This window comes from Xenopus tropicalis, chromosome 8 (assembly GCF_000004195.4).
Source record: "Xenopus tropicalis strain Nigerian chromosome 8, UCB_Xtro_10.0, whole genome shotgun sequence".
In the NCBI taxonomy this organism is placed as follows: Eukaryota; Metazoa; Chordata; class Amphibia; order Anura; family Pipidae; genus Xenopus; species Xenopus tropicalis.
Window position 1 is genome coordinate 124,536,946 of NC_030684.2, and position 20,943 is coordinate 124,557,888.

The window sequence follows — 20,943 nt, forward strand, 5'->3', positions numbered from 1 at the left end:
AATCGTTTTGCAAACTAAAGCTCAGAAATTGTCTATATAAAGCTTTTTTTTCCAGTTGTTTTCCATTATAATTAGTAGTTGCTTTGTAGAGATTACTATCTTTATTGCCCCCGAGTCCATAGTTATGGAAATATACAATTTATGTGTAATAAAAGTACATCCTTTTTTTTCTCTTTCCTCTGGCATGTTATATCTAACCTCTAGGGGCACTAAGCAATTTTGAGATAAAGTTGGATTTTTTCTAACTTCTAGATAATTTTGAGATTTATGAATGGGTTTTCGCCACAACTCGATTTTTTCGTTATTGTTCCCCAAAATATTTTCCCCAAAAATTCCCATAATTCGTGATTTATTAATGTCTGCCGAGTACCATTGAGTTGTATGGAGGCTTATGGAGCAATAGAATAGTCAGTGACAGCCTGTCCTTGACACATTTTCAAGGAAAAATTAATCCCTTCATTGTTTTCAGTTTCACCCAGTTTCAAAAAGAATTTAATCCCCCTCATTGTTTTCTATTTCACACGTTTTCAAGGGACAGTTAATTCCATCATTGTTTTCAATTTCACCCAGTTTCAAGGGGATTTTAATCCCCTCATTGTTTTCTATTTCACACATTTTCAAGGGAAAGTCAATCCCCTCATTGTTTTCTATTTCACACATTTTCAAGGGAAAGTCAATCCCCTCATTGTTTTCTATTTCACACATTTTCAATAGAAAGTTAATCCCATCATTGTTTTCAGCTTCACCCATTTTCACCCAGTTTAGTTTCAAGTGAAATTCAACACATTATTGTTTTCCAAGAATTGAAGAAGTGCCAGTGCTCCTAAAATGGCTTGGGAAAAATAAAAATGAAGATTCATGGAAATGAATGTCCATTTAAACTCGAATTTTTCGAGTTTTAACTATGCTTTCAACTCAAATAATGCAGGACTTTGGAATGTAAACTCGAAATGTTCTTATGAATGATTCAAGCATTATCGTGACATTTTATACATTCAGCAATGATCGAGTTTAATTCTAGCTACAGACTGGGGAAGGACCAGGATGCCCCAGTGCACATCTGGGAGAGGTGTGCCTAAGCTTTGGAGCCAAAAATCTAGGGGCAGGCCCAGCAGTTTATAAAGGGAGCCCCTGTTGTTTTTGCTAGAGTTGAAAGAGAGATCCAGAGTGAGTAGTCTGTACAAATTGTTGTTAGTTCAGACTGCAAAGAGAGAAGTCTGCTGGGCTGCTGGTGATTACAGAGTCCTCTGTGGAATCTCTGTGTGTGTCCCCTGGTGAGAACAGGTATTGTTTGCCTGCTACGTGGGAGCAGCCACCTTTCCATAGAGGAAGGTACTCTGGGGCAGGTAGCGCTACTTGGGGGACTTAAGAGCTCTTGGGAAAGGGACTGAACTGATTTAAGCGTTGGGGTCTATCCGGATCCCAGTTGGGACTGGGCACCTACAGAGACTGTGCCAGGAGTGATAGACTGCACAAGTTCCTCAGTACAGGAAACTCAGTTATCCCTAACGCTGTATTATATTCTATTTCAACAGTTATATAAAGTTTGATATTGCTGCAAAATTGTGTGTGATTATTTCCTAGTGGAAAGTCCCTTGAGGTGTGTTCCTCAGTGTCCACTAGGTGGAGGCACTGCACTAAATACCAGTTCCCAGTATCTATATTTCAAAGAGAACAAAGAAATCTCCTGTTTAAAACAGCCAAATAAAGTGAGTGTGCCAAGAAAGGGTTACATTTTGGAGGCACTGCTGAGATTCTATTGGGAAGCTGGGAATGTTGGATGAGAGCATGTTTGCACATGAAACCCCACAAACTGTTCGCCAGTGGTGCAATGCTTTGGGACTTAACCCCCGGAAGATTGCAGTTGTGGGGCCCATGATTCCAAGAGTGAAAGAAGATTTTATTTATGAAATCCTTGATGGGGAGCCAATATTTTACCGTCCAAAAGTGGCTGTGTCACGGCGAGATTCTGTCGGGGTTCTGTTGAATGTCCTCATAGAGAGCCCCAGAGAGATAGACCGTGAGAGGGTTCCCCATGATATTGAGGCAGGAGATGAAGGGCCATGGAGGGTTGTTCTGCCAGATCTGTCTGATGACGCAGATGATTTAACTACCCATGATAACACCCTTGTTTCCCAGTTTGCAGTTACAGCACCGGGAGGTGTGCTGCCCAATAAGAGACTGTCTGATTCGCCAGCTGAACAGAGTCAAGTACAGTAAGGTCCCTCCGGTGAGAGCGTGGTCTCCAAGGGGAGTCGTCATAGCTCAGGAGGCCAGCTGGATACCCCTGATATTGTGAGTGCGCTGGGACTACTGACTGACCAACTGACTCAGCTGGCGTGGAATGGTAATTTTAAAAGACTTAAAGTGTTTTCAGGCGCAGATCCTGTACCCTCAGGTGAGGAATCCTTTGAGAGTTGGAGAGACTCCACTGTGGTGTCCGTCAGAGATTGGACCGGCCCTGAGGCAACCATGAGGAGGAAGATCCTTGAAAGTCTTCGCTGTCCTGCCATGGATGTGGTAAAATCTTACCTAGTTAGTCCCCTGATGCTACTTCAGGCAGCCTGATTGAAGTCCTAGAGGTGACATTTGGCCCTGTAGCGAGTACTACAGAGATGCTCCACAACTTCCACTCTACCTTCCAGAAAGAGAAGGAAGCCCTGTCTGCCTATCTGGTACGGTTGGAGCAAGGCCTGAGACTGCTGGTGAGTCGTGGGGTATTCCAAAGCTCTAAAATGGATTCCTTGAGAATTTGCCAAATGAGGAGAGGGACTTTGAATAGTGACCCTGTTGCCGTGACAATTAGAGCTTACTACCAGGATACACTAACCCCTGGCTATGTTGCTCTGATGGAGTTCGGCGGGAGGAGGCTGATGCCTATGTGAGGGTGAAGAGGAGTTCCACCCAAGGGCATGCAGACAGGTCCCCTGCTGATGCAAAACTGCTGGAGGAAAATAAGAGACATCGCAAAGAGTTGGAGGAGTTTAAAGCTCAATTGTCTGAGAGAGCCAAAATCCCAGTTGAAACGAGGAAACCTCCAAAGTGTTACCGGTGTGGTAGGATAGGCCACATACAGCCAAACTGCCCTGTTCCTGATGAGGGTGAGGCCCAGTCTACACTGTGTAAAGTACACCGGCGGCATAAGAGATTCCCAGGGAAATGTTACAAGTGCCATGTGATGGGTCATCAGGCCCGAATTGTAAGACTTACAAAGGCCCAACAGTACAGAAGTCCTACTATGAGCCTTCAATATCCGAGAGTGACTCCCCTGAAGGAGATGAGGGGTTGAGTCAAAGACCACTGTGGAGAACCCTATTGAGTGTTGTACTGTTTCTGAGTGTAAGGGGGTATGGCAAGCGAGGCCGTTGCTGGTTTGTCCAAGGGGAGAATGTAGGGGATCAGAGAACCCTGTTTCTCAGTCTGTGACATCATCCAGCCTAGCTACAGACTGGGGAAGGACCCAATTGGCTGGATGCCCACAGTGCACGTCTGGGAGAGGTGTGCCTAAGCTTTGGAGCCAAAAATCTAGGGGCGGGCCCAGCAGTTTATAAAGGGAGCCCCTGTTGTTTTTGCCAGAGTTGAAAGAGAGATCCAGAGTGAGGAGCCAGTACAAACTGTTGTTAGTTCAGACTGCAAAGAGAGAAGTCTGCTGGGCTGCCAGTGATTACAAAGGCCTTTGTGGAATCTCTGTGTGTGTCCCCTGGTGAGAAAAGGTATTTTTCGTTTGTCTGCTACGTGGGGTCTGCTACCTTTCCATAGGGGAAGGTACTCTGGGGCAGGTAGCGCTACCTGGGGGGACTTAAGAGCTCTTGGGGAAGGGACTGAACTGAATAAAAGGGTTGGGGTCTATCCAGATCCAAGTTGGGACTGGGCACCTACAGAGACTGTGTCAGGAGTGACAAGTGACAAGTTCCTCAGGACAGGAAACTCAGTTATCCCTAACGCTGTGTTATATTCTATTTCAACAGTTATATAAAGTTTGATATTGCTGAAAAACTGTGTGTGATTATTCCTAGTGGAAAGTCCCTTGAGGTGTGTTCCTCAGTGTCCACTAGGTGGAGGCACTGCGCTAAATCCCAATTCCCAGTATCTAAATTTCAAAGAGAACAATGGAATCTCCTGTTTCTAAGTCTAAAACAGCCAAATTAAGTGAGTGTGCCAAGAAAGGCTTACATTTACTTCCCCCTTGTTTGTATTTTTTAAATAAAATATTATGACAATGTATATTTATTAGTGCGGAAATAAACAGGCATATTATAAGTTACAACCCTCTATTTGTATAGACTGTATACTAAATGTCAAGGCAATACACGACTGAGGGTACAATATACTTAAATTAGACAGCCTAATCTTCAATTACAAAGAGAACCCTGCACTGAAGTGCTTACAATATTGTACAACCTCTGATAGAAATGAAAAAGAAACAAAAAGAGGATGGAACCAAGTGCATAAATGTTTTGTCGTAGAGGAAGACTAGGAGAAAGCTTTGTCTAAAAAGTGATTACTACTGAGATTTCAGTGAATGTAACAGATTTTTTTTGAAAGATGGTAAAGCAATCAAGAGGCAATCAGCAAAAATTGTTTTATGCACATTTCAGCATCTTCACCATAAGTAGGAGGCTGGGTGTACTTTTTAGAGATAGGAACATTCAAGGCAAGTTTGGAGGCATAGGAAGAGCCTGGGATCAAACAGAGCCACTCAGACCAAGAAGGGAGAGGTCAAAGGCAGCGGAAATATCAGCTATGTATGAGGTAAAGTATCCCTAGTTCCTATCAGTATGGATGTCATTGATAACCTTGGTTAAAATATAATAACAGGGGGTGGCTGTTTAAATTAAGTAATGTTTATGTACTTTTATTCTCCCTCTACTTTTAATCTAGATTTGTAGTTTTTTAGGTAAGACAGTTCTCTCAATAGAATTAGGGAAGGTAATATATGTCCTTGGCATCCTTGGCATTCTTGGCATCATGTCTTCTCCCTCTTGTGGGGTACCAGGGATTATATCGCTATACCAATGAGACAGCAGTTTGGGGGACTTCTCCACTCTCACAATTTCACAATTCTCAACCTCTACTCTTTCTTATTTCTGATTGAATTAAATAGAAACAATCCAGTCTAAAAAATATGAGAGGAAGGGCAAAAGTGACATTCACCTGTAGTTATGGAGGGATGTTGGGTTGAGGAGACCTTCTTAATTATTATGGTAAAAGGGCATGCTTGAAGATAGATGGAAATATTCTAGTTTAGAGAAATTAATTGAAGATGTGGGTTAGGGAAGGATAAATGTGCATGAGAGATCTTTGAGGATTGGGTCAATAGATCACATGGTGGATGTGGAGGAAGAGAGCAATGTTTGACACTTAACCATTGTTAACAGGGAGGAAAAAGTTCTTGATATTGGTTTTTATGGACTGAGTAGTGCATAGTCAGAGATAATGTTTTCGTATGTGAGATAAGCTTAGAGTTTTAAGTGGTTTAGAAATGGTTGGGGTGATTGAACAAAAGGTGCTTTTAATTAATATTTAAACCTAAGCTTTTAATCAATGTATATTGGAAAGATGAACTATATTTTCTCTCACTATGCAAACACAATGTATTACCTTTGTTTATGTTTGGACAACTCTAATTTCTTATACATACTTTAGTGTTACGTTCAGGTCTTAAAAGTATAATATAGCACTTGGGAATAAATATACAGACCAATAAAGCCATACTTGAAGCAATGATTGCAAATATTTCTGTTGCCACAACATATTTCCCTTTAGTGCTCATGTAGGCTGGAATAAAAGAGACCCACACGCTGCAGAAAACCAACATGCTGAAGGTGATTAACTTGGCTTCGTTGAAATTATCAGGCAAGTTCCTAGCAAAGAAAGCAATGATAAAACTGATACAGGCTAAAAGCCCCATGAACCCAAGGACAGAATAAAATCCCAACTTTGATCCTTCATTACATTCAGCTATTATCTTACCAACTTCATCTACCATGTTATATTGTGGAAAAGGGGGGTAGGTTCCCAACCAGCTGGCAGATATTAAAACTTGAATAAGTGAACAAAATATTACAATAAAATATGCAACATAGGGTCCCAGAAAGGTCCTTAGTCTTGTTCTTGGCTTGGTAGCATGGAATGCAATGATAACAGTCACAGTCTTGGCCAAAATGGTAGAGAGAGAAATGGAGAAGGTGACTCCAAAGACTGTTTGTCTGAGAATGCAGGTCATATGGATGGGATGGCCCATGAAAATAAAGTTGCAGAGAAAGCAGGTCTTTAGGGAGAGGAGGAGTAGGTAGCTAAGATCTCGATTGTTGGCTTTCACAATAGCTGTGCTTCTGTATATAGTAAAAATCAGCAAAGTTAAAGAAGTCAAAAGAAAGAATAGTATTGAAATCAATGCCAGAGACATGCCCAGTGGCTCACCATATGACAGGTAAATAATTTCTTTAAATACACATGCATTTCCTTTGGTATTGGGCCATTGGTTTTCTTGACACTGGAAACATAATTCCATATCTAAAAAACAGGAAAATAAAATTGAAATGCTTTTTCATGTATGTGTAACCCTAAAGAGGGGGTGAGGCGAAATTCCTTCCTGCCACAGCTGCTAAAATGGTAGAACATGTGTTACTAGTGACCCTCTTAATCAGCGGAGTCCTCCCTAAATTGTTAAGGGAAAAGGGTGATGTAGCTGAGCTGTAACTCTCTGTACTATACTAGAAATTTTAGGATGAATTGTGCACCAGTGGCTCTTAACCATATTTTATATGAACATTCAAATACAAAATGAAGGTACTCCCTTTGGTATAATAATGATGATAAGTAATTAGAAGAAGTAATTAGATCCACTAATACAGGGGACAGTTTCCTTTTACGTAGGAAAAATTCCCTTAAGTATTGTTATATTTGTTGTCTTAGGCTGATGCCAGATGTGGCGTTTTTATGCTGCGTCTTTTCTCCGCCTATAAACGCGCACAAGCCACATAGCCCCTGACTATGGCGTTTTTCAGCCTAGTACTGGTGACATAGCAAATCCCGTTTCCCATGGTGCTAATAGTGCAAAATAGTAAAAAACGCTGCATAATTTCCGCAAGGTCTGGCAGCTGCCTTTGTGTATACATTGGAATAGGTTGCTGTGCAAATACTGGCGTATTTCGGCAAATGCATGAAAAGTCCATGGTAACGCGTTTTCTAGTGTATTTAAGCATAATGTGTTTTCCATCGAGACTGTTTAAGTTATTTCTATGGATGATGATATTGTGCGTTTTTCAGCCACCGAGAGAATTAGAAAATACGCAGAGTAAAAACGCCACGTGTGGCATCAGCCTTACCTGTCTGGTTGGATATCGCACCCTCTGGGCAGGGGATACAGTCATAGCAACAGGCTGGATAACCTGCTTTGGGAGTCTTTCTGTATCCAGTAGTGCAGGTTTCACTGCAGGCTGACTGTGGAGTCTGGAAATAAAAAGATATAAGGTGTATGGAGGGTACCCCTAAATGCTCTGCTACTATTATCTAGACCCAGGCAAAAGGCTTAACTTCCAGCAACTCCCAGTAAACAGGTATATTTATTATGCTGTGTAAAAAGTGAAGTGAAATTTTACTGATGATGTTGCTCATAGCAGCCAATCAGATGCTTTGCTTTGGTTTACTAACTGGTGAAATCTGTTGATGATTGGTTGCCCAGGGCAACATCACCGGTAATGCTTCACTCCACTTTTTACTCAGCATGATAAATATACCCCTTATAGTTCCAGAGGTATATTTATTATACTGTGTAAAAAGTGGAGTGAAGCATTACCGGAGACAGGGTCGTACTGGGCTGCCGGGACACGCGGAAAAATCACGGTGGGCCCCGGCGGCCCAGACCCGACCCTTGCCGGTACTCCCCCTGCCCGACTGCTCCTTCCCTGATGCATTAAATGTACGCGCTTAGGAGAGGACATCGGGTGGGGGGCCCTGCGAGGGGGGTTAGGGGGGCCCCTGAGGGGGGGTGGGGGGCCGGCGTGGGCACCTGCAGGGACCCTGGGGCGGGAGCTCCGGTGGGCCCTTTACCCCCCATTCCAACCCTGACCGGAGATGTTGCCCAGGGACACTAATCAGCAATTAGGTTTCAAACCAAAGCAAAGCATCTGATTGGCTTCTATTAACAACGGTAATATTTTCTCCACATTTTACACAGCGTGATAAATATACCCCCTAGACTTTGTAGCCTCAAGTGGTTTATTTTAACAATTTTATACAATGGCAATGCCAATCTCACAAGCTTGGTGTGGTGTGTGCTCAATTGGTGGTAAAAGGTATAACACAAGTGGCAGCAGGTCATTGCACAAACAATACTCACAAATCCTTTATAGCGCTGTCTCAAATGACGAGGTAGTATAACCTGCCTCCTGGAGACTGATCTCCATCACAAGGCAAAGCCCACAGAGGTGAATTGCTCCAGGATCTAGCTACTTCTGGCCCTAACCGATTGGGTCCCTATAATGGCAGCAGTGTTAGCACAGCGTACTAACCCACACTTATTACCTAGATGGAGCATCAGGCTGCTCACCAAGTTCTCCTAAATCTTCCTAGATTTAAATATTACAAAATCTACCTTGGCACTTTCTTCTCCTATACTGGGCCCTTGGAGCGCACCTCACCTCCTCCTGCAAGTGGGGGAACCCAAAAGAGACAGAACACACCCAGGATTCCCTTTTTTTATTACCTTGCACCCCCCCCCCCCACTTATCAGGAACACTTAGCTGACTAACCCAATGCCAGGAGATAGATAACTAAAGAACTGGAAAACCTTTACCCCCCTACATTGAGATTATCTGACCATGGTACAGGTATGGAACCTATTATCCAGATGCTTGGGACCTGGGGTTTTCCAGATAAGGAATCTTTCCATAATTTGGATCTCCATACCTTAAGTCTGCTAAAAATCATTTATACATGAAATAAACCCAATAGGATTGTTTTGGCTCTAACAAGGATTAATTATATCTTAGTTGGGATCAAGTACAGGTACTGTATTATTATTACAGAGAAAAGGGAATCATTTAACCATGAAATAAACCCAATAGGGCTGTTCTGCCCCCAATAAGGGGTAATTATATCTTAGTTGGGATCAAGTACAGGTACTGTTTTATTATTACAGAGAAAAAGGAAACCATTTTTAAAAATGTGAATTATTTGATTAAAACTGAGCCTATGGCCGATGGCCTTTCCTTAATTTGGAACTTTCTGGATAACGGGTTTCCGGATAATGGATTCCATACTTGTACTGTGTTTTATGATTTGTATAAAAATATTTTACTTAAACACACTGAAAAATATTATAGCTATCTATACTGATTGTAAATAATACCCTACATAAAATAATATATGAACTTATTTTACATAATAAGGTAAAACAGGTATAGATTTTAGACAGACAAAAGTTTAAATCATGATATAATTTTATAATGGAAATATGATATACAGTATTAACTTTCACCTGATTAAAGGCTGTGCTCCACCTTATTAAACTCTCATTCATTTTCAAGTTAAAGAAACCATTTTGATAGGCAAAACTTCCAACAATGATGCCATTAAGAGTCTCATTGGGGTAGACAATCCAGTTCAAGATGTCAAACTCTAACGGCATATCTCCGTGTTCATCAAAATACACTTTAGCCCCCGCAGTGTTTGTAAAGCGCACTTGTTTCATATATTTATTAAGCTAAGAAGGAAAGTCCAATGCAAAATGTTTAATATTTTTCATTAATCACCTTGTGTTTTTGATAACCATAATTTTCAATACAACGGTAGTACATAATATTCTTAAGCTTTTGCAAACTTTATTTTTTTTTTTTTTTGACTAATCAGGAATGAACAAGTAATTTCAGATATTATATAAATCATGTATAGTTTTTATAACTAGCTAACTATAAACTATAATTGTAGGGAAAGGCATAAGTGTTGCAAGTCAAACATATTAATCTTACAAATGATATCTGTCAAAAAATGTTAATAGCCCCTATGTTGAATGGCAGCCTACAGAAGGCTCTGTTTGGCATCAATCCATTTCTATGCAACCAAAACTTGCCTCCCAACCAGAAATTGAAAAATAAGTTCCTGTTTGAGGCCAATGGGAGCAACATCCAAAGGGTTTGGGGAGCAACATGTTGCTCATGAGCCACTGGTTGGGGATCACATCTCTCCCCTGCAATCCATCTCTGCTGCCAGGATCCTCCTGATCTCTCGGAGAGGGAACCTGTTCAGCCTCAATTAAGCTCTCTTGCATGGCTGCCTGTTAAGCAAAGGATAGCTTACAAAATCCTTCTGCTGACATCCAAAGCCCTTCCCTCCTCTGCTCCTCACTACATTTCCTCACTGGCCTCCCTGCATGTTCCTGGTCGTCTCCTCCACTCCTCTCAGAGCCTCCGTCTTTTTACACCATCCACACCCACTGCGCTCTCTAGTCTTAACCCTTTCTCTCTCGCTGCTCCTTACCTCTGGAACTCTATCCCTGAATCCCTCCGTAGGGAACACTCACCCACTCTCTTTAAGAAAAAGCTCAGCTGTTACCTTCTGGAGCACTAAAACATTAATGTGCCCAGTCCTGCGCTTAAGGGCAAATGCCCATACCTGGTGCACTTCTATGCAACCAATACTTGCCTCCCAACCAGAAATGGAAAAATTTGTGCATTCTTACCTTCCAATTTGTGCCTGTATGTTACCCAACCACTGAGACTGTTAGCTCTATGGGGCAGCGACCTCCTTCCTACTGTTTCTCATACCACATGGCACTTACTCCCTGTGTATTTATACTTATTTATTGTATTTATTATGTCCTCCCTGTGTGTAATTCTGTATTCTGTAAGAATACCCTTGTGGCGCTTTATAAATAAAGTTATACATACATACATTCATACATCACTGGTCTAAAGTGTTGTCAAAAGGTTTACAAAATGAAAACTGTAAAGGGCTGTTTAAACAGTGTAAAACCAACTCACCTTCCAAGCTTTAACATGATGTCTATTCATTTGTTCCTTTGGTTCCTTTAAGTACATCAAGTGTAAGGAATGAGCCAAAGCATACACTGCATTATATATATTATAGCTATAGGAAGAGAGCACGAGAGGGACACTGTCATTCATTTTCTCTTTCCCTGTACATTTTTTGGGATCTTCAGCATTTACTGCCCATTTGCAATCAAAAAAATACATCCATACGTGACTAATAAATATATCTTGTGGGTAAAGGTCTGGCCTTATGCCTAGAAAGAATTCCTTAAATCCCGGTATTGTGTCTTTATGAAGAACAAATGCCAAACTTCCATTAAATGGTGCAAAGCTTAGGAAATATAGGTTAGATCCAGCAGAAATATCACACTGATATGAGATGATCCACACCTTGTCTGAGACAGGAAACATGTACAATATAAGCTGTAATGAAAACATGTAGCTTCTGTCACCATAAACAATCAAGACATTAGTTGAGTTAATGCTTCTAGCAATTTGTGGACCTCTGTCATCATCTATAAAATTACTTTGTGGGATGAATTCAAGGAAGGCCACACAGATACCATAATCTGCCAACTGTTCCTGTAGTACCTGGCTCATCTTTAAGCCCGACTCATCATCTGAAACCAAGATTCCAACCCACGACCAGGAAAAATATTTAACTAGTTGAACAATGGCCAAGTACTGCATTATATCACTAGGTACCGTTCGGTAGAAAGAAGGAAAGCGAACTTTATCACTTAGTACTGGGTCCAAAGTGGAGTAGCTTATCTGAAAAATAGCAAAAATAATATTCACAATTAGCTACTATATGTATATTATATTGAATAGGCAGTCGCTAATAAAATGAGGAACGTTGTTCAATTCCAGGGTAAACTACTTGCATAAATAATTGGTATAGCTATTGGACCCCTTATCCGGAAACCCATTATCCAGAAAGTTCCAAATTACAGAAAATCCGTCTCCCATAGACTCCATTTTATTTAAATAATTCACATTTTAAAAAATGATTTCCTTTTTCTCTGTAATAATAAAACAGTACCTTGTACTTGATCCCAACTAAGATATAATTACCCCTTATTGGGGGCAGAACAGCCCTATTGGGTTTATTTCATGGTTAAATGATTCCCTTTTCTCTGTAATAATAAAACAGTACCTGTACTTGATCCCAACTAAGATATAATTACCCCTTATTGGGGGCAGAACAGCCCTATTGGGTTTATTTCATGGTTAAATGATTCTCTTTTCTCTGTAATAATAAAACAGTACCTGTACTTGATCCCAACTAAGATATAATTACCCCTTATTGGGGGCAGAACAGCCCTATTGGGTTTATTTCATGGTTAAATGATTCCCTTTTCTCTGTAATAATAAAACAGTACCTGTACTTGATCCCAACTAAGATATAATTACCCCTTATTGGGGTTAGAGCAATCCTTTTGAGTTTAATTACTGTTTAAATAATTGTTTTAGTAGACGTAAGGTAGGAGATCTGAATTATGGAAAGACCTCTTATCTGGAAAATCCCAGGTCCTGAGCATTCTGGAAAATAGGTCCCATACCTGTATTTTCATGATTCACATTTTTTGTGCAAAAATGTGATTTTTTTTTTTCCCTCCATTTATTATATGTCAAAACTGTGACAAATCCAAAAGTAAAAATACACCATCTAAAAGCCATTGAGGCCATGGCAGCTGTCCTTTTTCAATTGGCTAATCTGTTGTTTTTTTTTTTTTTACTCATTTGTGCGGCAAAATAAAGAAAAAGGTGTTTTTTTCCTTTTTTTTCATTCGTACATATTAAAAAAGGCTGTTTTATTAAATCACTTGGCATTCGTGGTTTAAGAGAAAACTAGTTTTTAACAGTTTGAAAAACCTCTAAAACCAAGAAAATGAGAATATTGTTAAATGGGCCTCCCCTTTTTTGTATAATGTGCATTACCTGTGGGATTTTACTGATTCCAAGCAATTGGGCCAATAGGATTGTCACTTTGGAGGAGATACCATCAACAATGGCCGCCAGGTTATGTAAGAAACCGCAGTGAAAATTGGGTACTGGAGTGTTCCCTCCGGATAAAATATCAAACATTCCAGTTACAGCTCTTTCTTCACATGAGCAACCATCAACAATGCGAAAGCCAAGTGAGATATTGGGCAGAAGATGGGGATTTCTGTTAATCTCATTGACGGCAAAGATAAAAGCCAAGACGTTCTGGTAGTTTCTTGGATTTAGCCTTTTAGAAAAATCAAAGTGTAAAGAAAATATTAGCTTGAGTGAACAGCCATTTTATGTACAGGTATAGGATCTGTTGTTCGGAAGTCCATTATCCAAATAGTTCCAAATTATGGGAAGGCCATCACCCATTTTAAGCTAATAATTCACATTCTTTAAATGATTGCCCTTTTCTCTGTAATAATAAAACAGCAACTTGTACTTGATCCCAACTAAGATATAATTACCCCTTATTGGGGGCAGAACAGCCCTATTGGGTTTATTTAATGGTTAAATGATTCCCTTTTCTCTGTAATAATAAAACAGTACCTGTACTTGATCCCAACTAAGATATAATTACCCCTTATTGGGGGCAGAACAGCCCTATTGGGTTTATTTAATGGTTAAATGATTCCCTTTTCTCTGTAATAATAAAACAGTACCTGTACTTGATCCCAACTAAGATATAATTACCCCTTATTGGGGGCAGAACAGCCCTATTGGGTTTATTTAATGGTTAAATGATTCCCTTTTCTCTGTAATAATAAAACAGTACCTGTACTTGATCCCAACTAAGATATAATTACCCCTTATTGGGGCAGAACAGCCCTATTGGGTTTATTTAATGGTTAAATGATTCCCTTTTCTCTGTAATAATAAAACAGTAACTTGTACTTGAACCTAACTAAGATATAATTGATCTTTAGTGGAGGCAAAACAATCATACAAATAATTTTTTAGTAGACAAAGTATGGATATCTAAATTATAAAAAGACCCCTTATCTGGAAAACCCCAGGTCCTAAGCATTCTGGAAAACAGGTCCCACACCAGTATTTGCAAAATTGAATCTGCTGGATAAGGATTACTTTCTTTGCATGAAAATATATTACAAAATATTTTGTTTGTTTTTATACATACAATAAGGAGCATATTTTTCTATAAAATATGAATATTTACCTATACCAATATTTATAAAATATTTCATTGAAATAACAATAACGAAAATTATCATTTGATTTTACTTCATAATAAGAGCTTTAGAAAAGGCCTTTTTTATTACACAGACAGAAAAATTTATACAGGTATGGGACCCATTATCCAGAATGCTCGGGACCTGGGGTTTTCTGGATAAGGGGTCTTTCCATAATTCGGATCTCCTACCTTAAGTCTGCTAAAAAAATTATTTAATCAGTAATAAACCCAATAGGACTGTTTTGCCTCCAATAAGGGGTAATTATATCTTGGTTGGGATCAAGTACAGGTACTGTTTTATTATTACAGAGAAAAGGGAATCATTTAACCATGAAATAAACCCAATAGGACTGTTCTGCCCCCAATAAGGGGTAATTATATCTTAGTTGGGATCAAGTACAGGTACTGTTTTATTATTACAGAGAAAAGGGAATCATTTAACCATTAAATAAACCCAATAGGGCTGTTCTGCCCCCAATAAGGGGTAATTATATCTTAGTTGGGATCAAGTACGGGTACTGTTTTATTATTACAGAGAAAAGGGAATCATTTAACCATGAAATAAACCCAATAGGGCTGTTCTGCCCCCAATAAGGGGTAATTATATCTTAGTTGGGATCAAGTACAGGTACTGTTTTATTATTACAGAGAAAAGGGAACCATTTAACCATGAAATAAACCCAATAGGACTGTTCTGCCCCCAATAAGGGGTAATTATATCTTAGTTGGGATCAAGTACAGGTACTGTTTTATTATTACAGAGAAAAGGGAATCATTTAACCATGAAATAAACCCAATAGGGCTGTTCTGCCCCCAATAAGGGGTAATTATATCTTAGTTGGGATCAAGTACAGGTACTGTTTTATTATTACAGAGAAAAGGGAATCATTTAACCATGAAATAAACCCAATAGGGCTGTTCTGCCCCAATAAGGGGTAATTATATCTTAGTTGGGATCAAGTACAAGGTACTGTTTTATTATTACAGAGAAAAGGGAATCATTTAACCATGAAATAAACCCAATAGGGCTGTTCTGCCCCAATAAGGGGTAATTACATCTTAGTTGGGATCAAGTACAAGGTAGAGAAAGAGGAAACCATTTTTAAAAATGTGAATTATTTGGTTAAAATGAAGTCTATGTGAGATGGCCTTTCCGTAATTTGGAATTTCTGGGTAATGGGTTTTCGGGATAAGGGGTCCGATACCTGTACATAAACAGACCAACAGAAAATCTAAAAATTTTCAGAGAATAGCAGGTTGAATAAAAAAGCAGCTACTCACACAGTACATAATGTGGCATTTTCATACGGTTTTCTTTTGAAACTATGTATAAAATTTGTCATTGTTGCCCACAAAGTAATTATTCCTCCAATGAAAAAGTCCCCGTCTCTGTAGTAATGTGGAATATATCTGACATTAGGATCACATCCAGGCACGGTGTGCAAGCCCACAGCATGAGAAAAGATCAGCAGGACTATCAGTGCGTAGAAGATAATACACATATTGCAGAGATAGTGCTAGTAATATATATATAACTCTCTAGTCATTTGCAGCCAGACGTCTGTAGTTTGGTCACGTAATGGCAATGGCCTTACGCGGTCTGATCATAAGAGAAGTCAGCTCTGTAGACGTAATCCTCTGCCTATTTATACATGCTAGGGATGTGGATACAAAGTCACTGGGGTGTTATTTTCTAAATTGGAATGAGAGAAAAGTATGTATTACCAGTAAGGTCTTAGTAAATAATAATTGTGGTAAAATTAATTTAGATTTACTTAAAAAAACTATTCAGCAATAATATATTTAAGTTTCTAAACTGCATTCTGAAATGATCTGACATCAAAAACTTTTGTATATGTTAAAGAGAAATTTCACACAGAGAATATAAAAGCTTTAGCAACAGTTTAAAAAAAAAAGTTTTGAAACTGGGGTAAAAAATGCAATGCAAAACATGGGGATATGGATAAATATTATACACTTGCATTATACATTACTGTATTAAGTGTGGATCAGCAAAAAAGTCTGTACAGACCAGTGATGAGTTTTGAAACGGCGAAAAATTTGCAGTGAAAATGTATGGGGCAGATTTACTAATCCACGAACGGTCCGAAGGTGTCCGAATGCGTTTTTTTCGTAATGATCGGTATTTTTGCGACTTTTCCGTCGCAACTTTTTCATAAGTTCCGCGACTTTTTCGTCGCCGTCGCAACTTTTTCGTATATTTTCCGCAACTTTTTCAGCACCGTTGCAAAAAAATTGGATTGGTTTTTCCGTCGTTTATGATCGCTCAATACGAAAAAATTGCGTTGGCGACTAAATAGTCGCACAAAATATGATAAAGTAGCTGCAAAAATGAAAGTCGCGAAAAATACAAAAAAGTCGCGACGGCGACGAAAAGACACCGGAATTTTCGTTTTCAATCCAATTCGGATTCGTGGATTAGTAAATCTTCCCCTATACATATATATATTTATGTATATAAAACATAATTATTTTTGAAAAAAAATTACACACAAGACTTTTTTTTTTTTTGAAAGTTGACACATTTTTTTCCAAGGGGGCCCTATTTTGTCACCCGTTACGTGAAATAATCCACCAATGGCAAAACGCGGAAATTCTCATCCTATGTTATTTCTACTGGAATAACTGTTGTAACTGCTGGATGCTTTCCAAGTAGAAAAATATCAAGGTACCCTTTCAGGACACATTTGCTAAAATCCAATTTTTGGGGGGGCCTAAAACACGAAATGATAAAAATTTGGAGTAACCACGATAATTTCTGATGCCTAATTTTCATGCCGAAAAGTTCGTAATTGCCACGAAAACCTTTCTGGCTTTGAAGCCTTCCAAATGTCCTTCCATAGGACTCAATGGTTCTGAAATGATCCTGGCGAAAAGATAGTCCCGAGGAAAGTGTTACCGAAGCATTAAAGAATTACGAAATGTTCGTATTCTTTGCGCAAAATACAATATTTTAGTGGAAATTTAACGAAAACCACAAAAAACTTGCAGAATTTTAGCAAAATTTTCGCATACATTCCGAAATGTTCTATAAGTTAGAAAACATTTAGAAAAAATACGACTTTATCTCAAAATTGTTTAATAAATGGGCCCCTTAATGTATACAGTCTGTATTCATTGAAATTATCCACAGAAGTCAGTAACTGATACTATTACCTGGTCATAGAGTCACATTCATTAAAGTACGAATCCGAATACAAAAAAATCATATTTTTTCGAAGTTTCCGTACTGTGCGTATTTTTTGCGACTTTTTCGTACCTTGTGACAATTTTCCCGACAATTTGTGCGACAAAATCGTATTTGTCGAGATGAGTATGAAAGTTTGAGTTCTATGGGAGGCTTCAAAAAACATGCACAGAAGGATCAAACTCAGAAAGGTTTCCCCACCGTTTACGATCGTTCGGCATTTTGTGACTTTCAGATCGCCAATGCGATATTATCGTGACTATTACGATTTTTTCATAAGCATTTTCATGGCATTTTCGATAATCAGAAATTATTGTATCTAATCTGAATTTTACCCATTTCAGGATTCGAACTCCTAGGGGCACATTTACTAATCCACAAATCCGAATCCCGAATGGGAAAAAATCGGATTGGAAACGAAAATTTTGCGACTTTTTCGTCGACGTAGCGATTTTTTAGTATTTTGCACAATTTTTCCGTCGCTGTCACAACTTTATCGTATTTTGCGCGACTTTTTCATTGCCGGCACGATTTTTTCGTATTGAGCAATTGTAAGCGGCAGAAAAACCAATCCGATTTTTTCGCAACAGCGACGAAAAAGTTGCGGAAAATATACAATAAAGTCGTAACGGTGACGAAAAAGTTGCGGAAAATACGAAAAAACGCAACGGCGATGAAAAAGTTGCAAAAATACCGATCATTAAGAAAAAAACCCAATCGGACACTTTTGGATTAGTAAATGTGCCCCCTACTTTGATGAATCTGCAAAAATGTAATAAAGGGGAAGAAAGGAAGAGGATCGCTCCATCTACGCCAGGCTGGTTTTCTATCAGGTAAGCGATCTTAATCACTGGGGGGTGACTTGAACCCCCCCACTGTCCTTGACACAATTTCAAGGGGAAGTAAAGCACATTTTCACACACACACACTTTCAAGGGCAACTTAAAAACATTCTTATTTTCCTTTTCCTCTTTGCTATCCAAAACGCAAGTGAGGGAAATTCTGTTTTGAAAAGAATTAATTCATGGAAATGTAATGCAACGCAATATATTCATGAAGCTTTCAAGAAACCGAAGTGGAACATTTCAGATACAAATAAGAATGTTCGTAACTTACAAATTATTGTACATCATTGATCAAATGTTTTTTAAAAACTCTAAGGAGTTTATGTGAGTTTCTAAAAAAAAAAAATTGATTTTTAGTAAATCTTCCCCTTAGTCTGTAGGGGGATGATCCAAAATACTACCAAATAAAGCCTCCTGTAAGCTGATAGTGTGCATAGAGGCCCCTAAAAGCCAATCACAGCCCTTATTTGGCACCTCCATGAACTTTTATGGTGCTTGTGTTGCTCTCCAAGTCTTACATTTGACTGTGGCTCACGAGTAGGAAAGGTTGGGGATCCCTGATTTAATAGAGCCATTCTAATATATAAATAAGTTAGCTATTGCTGTATCGGTCTCATACCTTGGTGTTTCTCATTACAGTACTTTGGTAAAAATGTAGATATTGCATCCTGAACCAAAAGAATGTAATCAGTAGTAACTCAAATTGAAAGGTACAACCATATAAAGCCTTCAACAAAGTGTGAGATGAAGATTAACTAGATCACAGCACAATTAATAAAGGTGAATACCCTTAATATTGTAGTGAAGCAGATATTACTTGTAGCTTATGGGAGTCACTATGTAGCTATAGGGGCTGATTTACTAAGACACGATTTCGAATCCAAATTGGAAAAATTCCGATTGGAAACGAACATTTTGCGATTTTTTCGTATTTTTTTCGGCGTCTTTACGATTTTTGCGTAAAAACGCGATTTTTTTGTAGCCATTCCGAAAGTTGCGCAAAGTCGCGATTTTTTTTGTAGCGTTAACACTTGCGCGCAAAGTCGCGCCTTTTTCGTAGCGTTAAAACTTAAAAGGTGCGACGTTTCGTGCAAGTTTTAACGCTACGAAAAAATCGCGACTTTGCGCAACTTTCGTAATGGCTACGAAAAACTTGCGTTTTTACGCAAAAATCGTAAAGACGCCGAAAAACTCGCGTTTTTACGTAAAAATCGTAAAGACGCCGAAAAAAACGCAAAATTACCGATCATTACGAAAAAAACGCAATCGGACGCATTCGGCCTGTTCGTGGGTTAGTAAATGTGCCCCATAGTGTACTGCTCTGTGCTTTGTAAATTATGTTACCATATTGGGTTTCTCCAGTTCTTCTGTTCAGATCTGTGTAGTCCAGGCAGATTATTTGGAAAGCAATACTCCACTTTTTAATATCCTTTTCCTGTATCCATTAGTGCCTATGTGTACAAATATACTAAGGATTTAAGATCCTCTCTCCATAGCTTTGGACACACTTTGGGCACATAGAATTGTAGTGACCCATAGGGTTAATATGCCCCTATGACTTTAAGCCCTTCAACTTCCTTAGTCTGTGCTGTTACTGGGCAAAGTCCCATGTATCAGTTTAGAGATGCCTTATTGGTTTACATGTAGACTACACCCTTTGCACTCCAATATAGTGTTTAGCAAAGGGGTGTTCCTCTTTGGCTGCCTCTGCTTCTCAGGTGAAGGTCCACTGAGCATGGGATCAACAGGGCCCCAGTAAAGCTATATTTGCCCTAGAGTCTTCACCTACTCTAGAGAATTCGGGGACAGGGATCCCGTGAATGAGGACTGGTAGAGCACTTTCTAGGAAAGTGAGATAGAGAGGGAAGGAAGCAAGAGCAGTTTGGCTCCACCAGGGAAAGTAGTTGGAAGTACCCTTCCATACAGGCACTGTTGCCTTAGCGTAGGGCCACAGTTTAGACATTGGAGGCAGGCAGTATCTGAACCCTGACCCATAGTTGCTGTGGGACCCTGTCGGCTAGAGGTATTCAACCTGAGGAGTGTGGTATTCAATCTGACTGTTCCAAAGGATGGCCAAGCTGACTGGGTGCATTGACCCTGCCCAGACTCAAGGGGAGCTGGGATAAACCGGTGTGCACCCTCTCTGTGTTGTCCTCAGGGTATTAATATCACCTAAAAACTGTACGTGTGTATATTGCGATAACCCTGCATCTTGATTGTCTCTGACAATAAACAGATTCTATTGTTCAACTGCAAGAACCTTCTGGTGCCCATTTGTTACTTTGCACTGCACACAAGCACAGTAAATTGTAGTTGCACTACACCAAAGCTCCGTTTGGTCCCTTCCACTTTGCAAAGGCCCATCCAGAAGGATTGAGTCGCAGGTACCCTGTGCTCTAACCTATACTAGCCGTGCTGTGGGATGATTACAGCCAAGAAGCGGCTACAGAATCAACAAACATTACTGATGTGTTGTAAGTGCAAGGGGTCTTCTGGTCATTTGCTGCCTGTTTTACCATCAGCATATCCTATTTAAGAATAGCAAATGTAATAATGTAGTGCAGTTCTCTGTTCGTTTACAATAAGGTCCTGTAATACAGTCTGAAACCATGTTACCTTTATTCTTCTTACTCATCCAAAACATACAGTATACCAGTCACTTTCAGGAAAGTCATCTGGATATCTAAATAAACTATATGAGCTACAGTAAGT

The 20,943-nt window shown here is 39.4% G+C and overlaps 1 protein-coding gene across 1 annotated transcript; it reads right to left on the reverse strand.

The window, feature by feature from the left end:
• Positions 1 to 5,623: 5,623 nt before the first annotated feature.
• LOC100494629 (vomeronasal type-2 receptor 26) lies at positions 5,624 to 20,906 on the reverse strand. The gene is made up of 6 exons (XM_031891780.1): positions 20,863 to 20,906; positions 12,936 to 13,227; positions 11,586 to 11,765; positions 9,485 to 9,709; positions 7,332 to 7,455; positions 5,624 to 6,516 (listed from the first exon to the last, which is right to left on the reverse strand). Exons 1-6 carry the CDS (start codon positions 20,904 to 20,906, stop codon positions 5,624 to 5,626), a joined length of 1,758 nt encoding a protein of 585 aa, XP_031747640.1.
• Between the last annotated feature and the right edge of the window lie 37 nt (positions 20,907 to 20,943).

Coding starts and splice junctions, on each gene's coding strand:
- LOC100494629 (XM_031891780.1), bottom strand. CDS start 20,906: ATGACTTTCCTGAAAGTGACTGGTATACTGTATGTTTTGGATGA. Junction 9,710..11,585: donor CGGGCTTAAAGATGAGCCAG/GTACTACAGGAA, acceptor TTTCCTTCTTAG/CTTAATAAATATATGAAACA. Junction 7,456..9,484: donor GGAGCACAGCCTTTAATCAG/GTGAAAGTTAAT, acceptor TTTTATTTCCAG/ACTCCACAGTCAGCCTGCAG.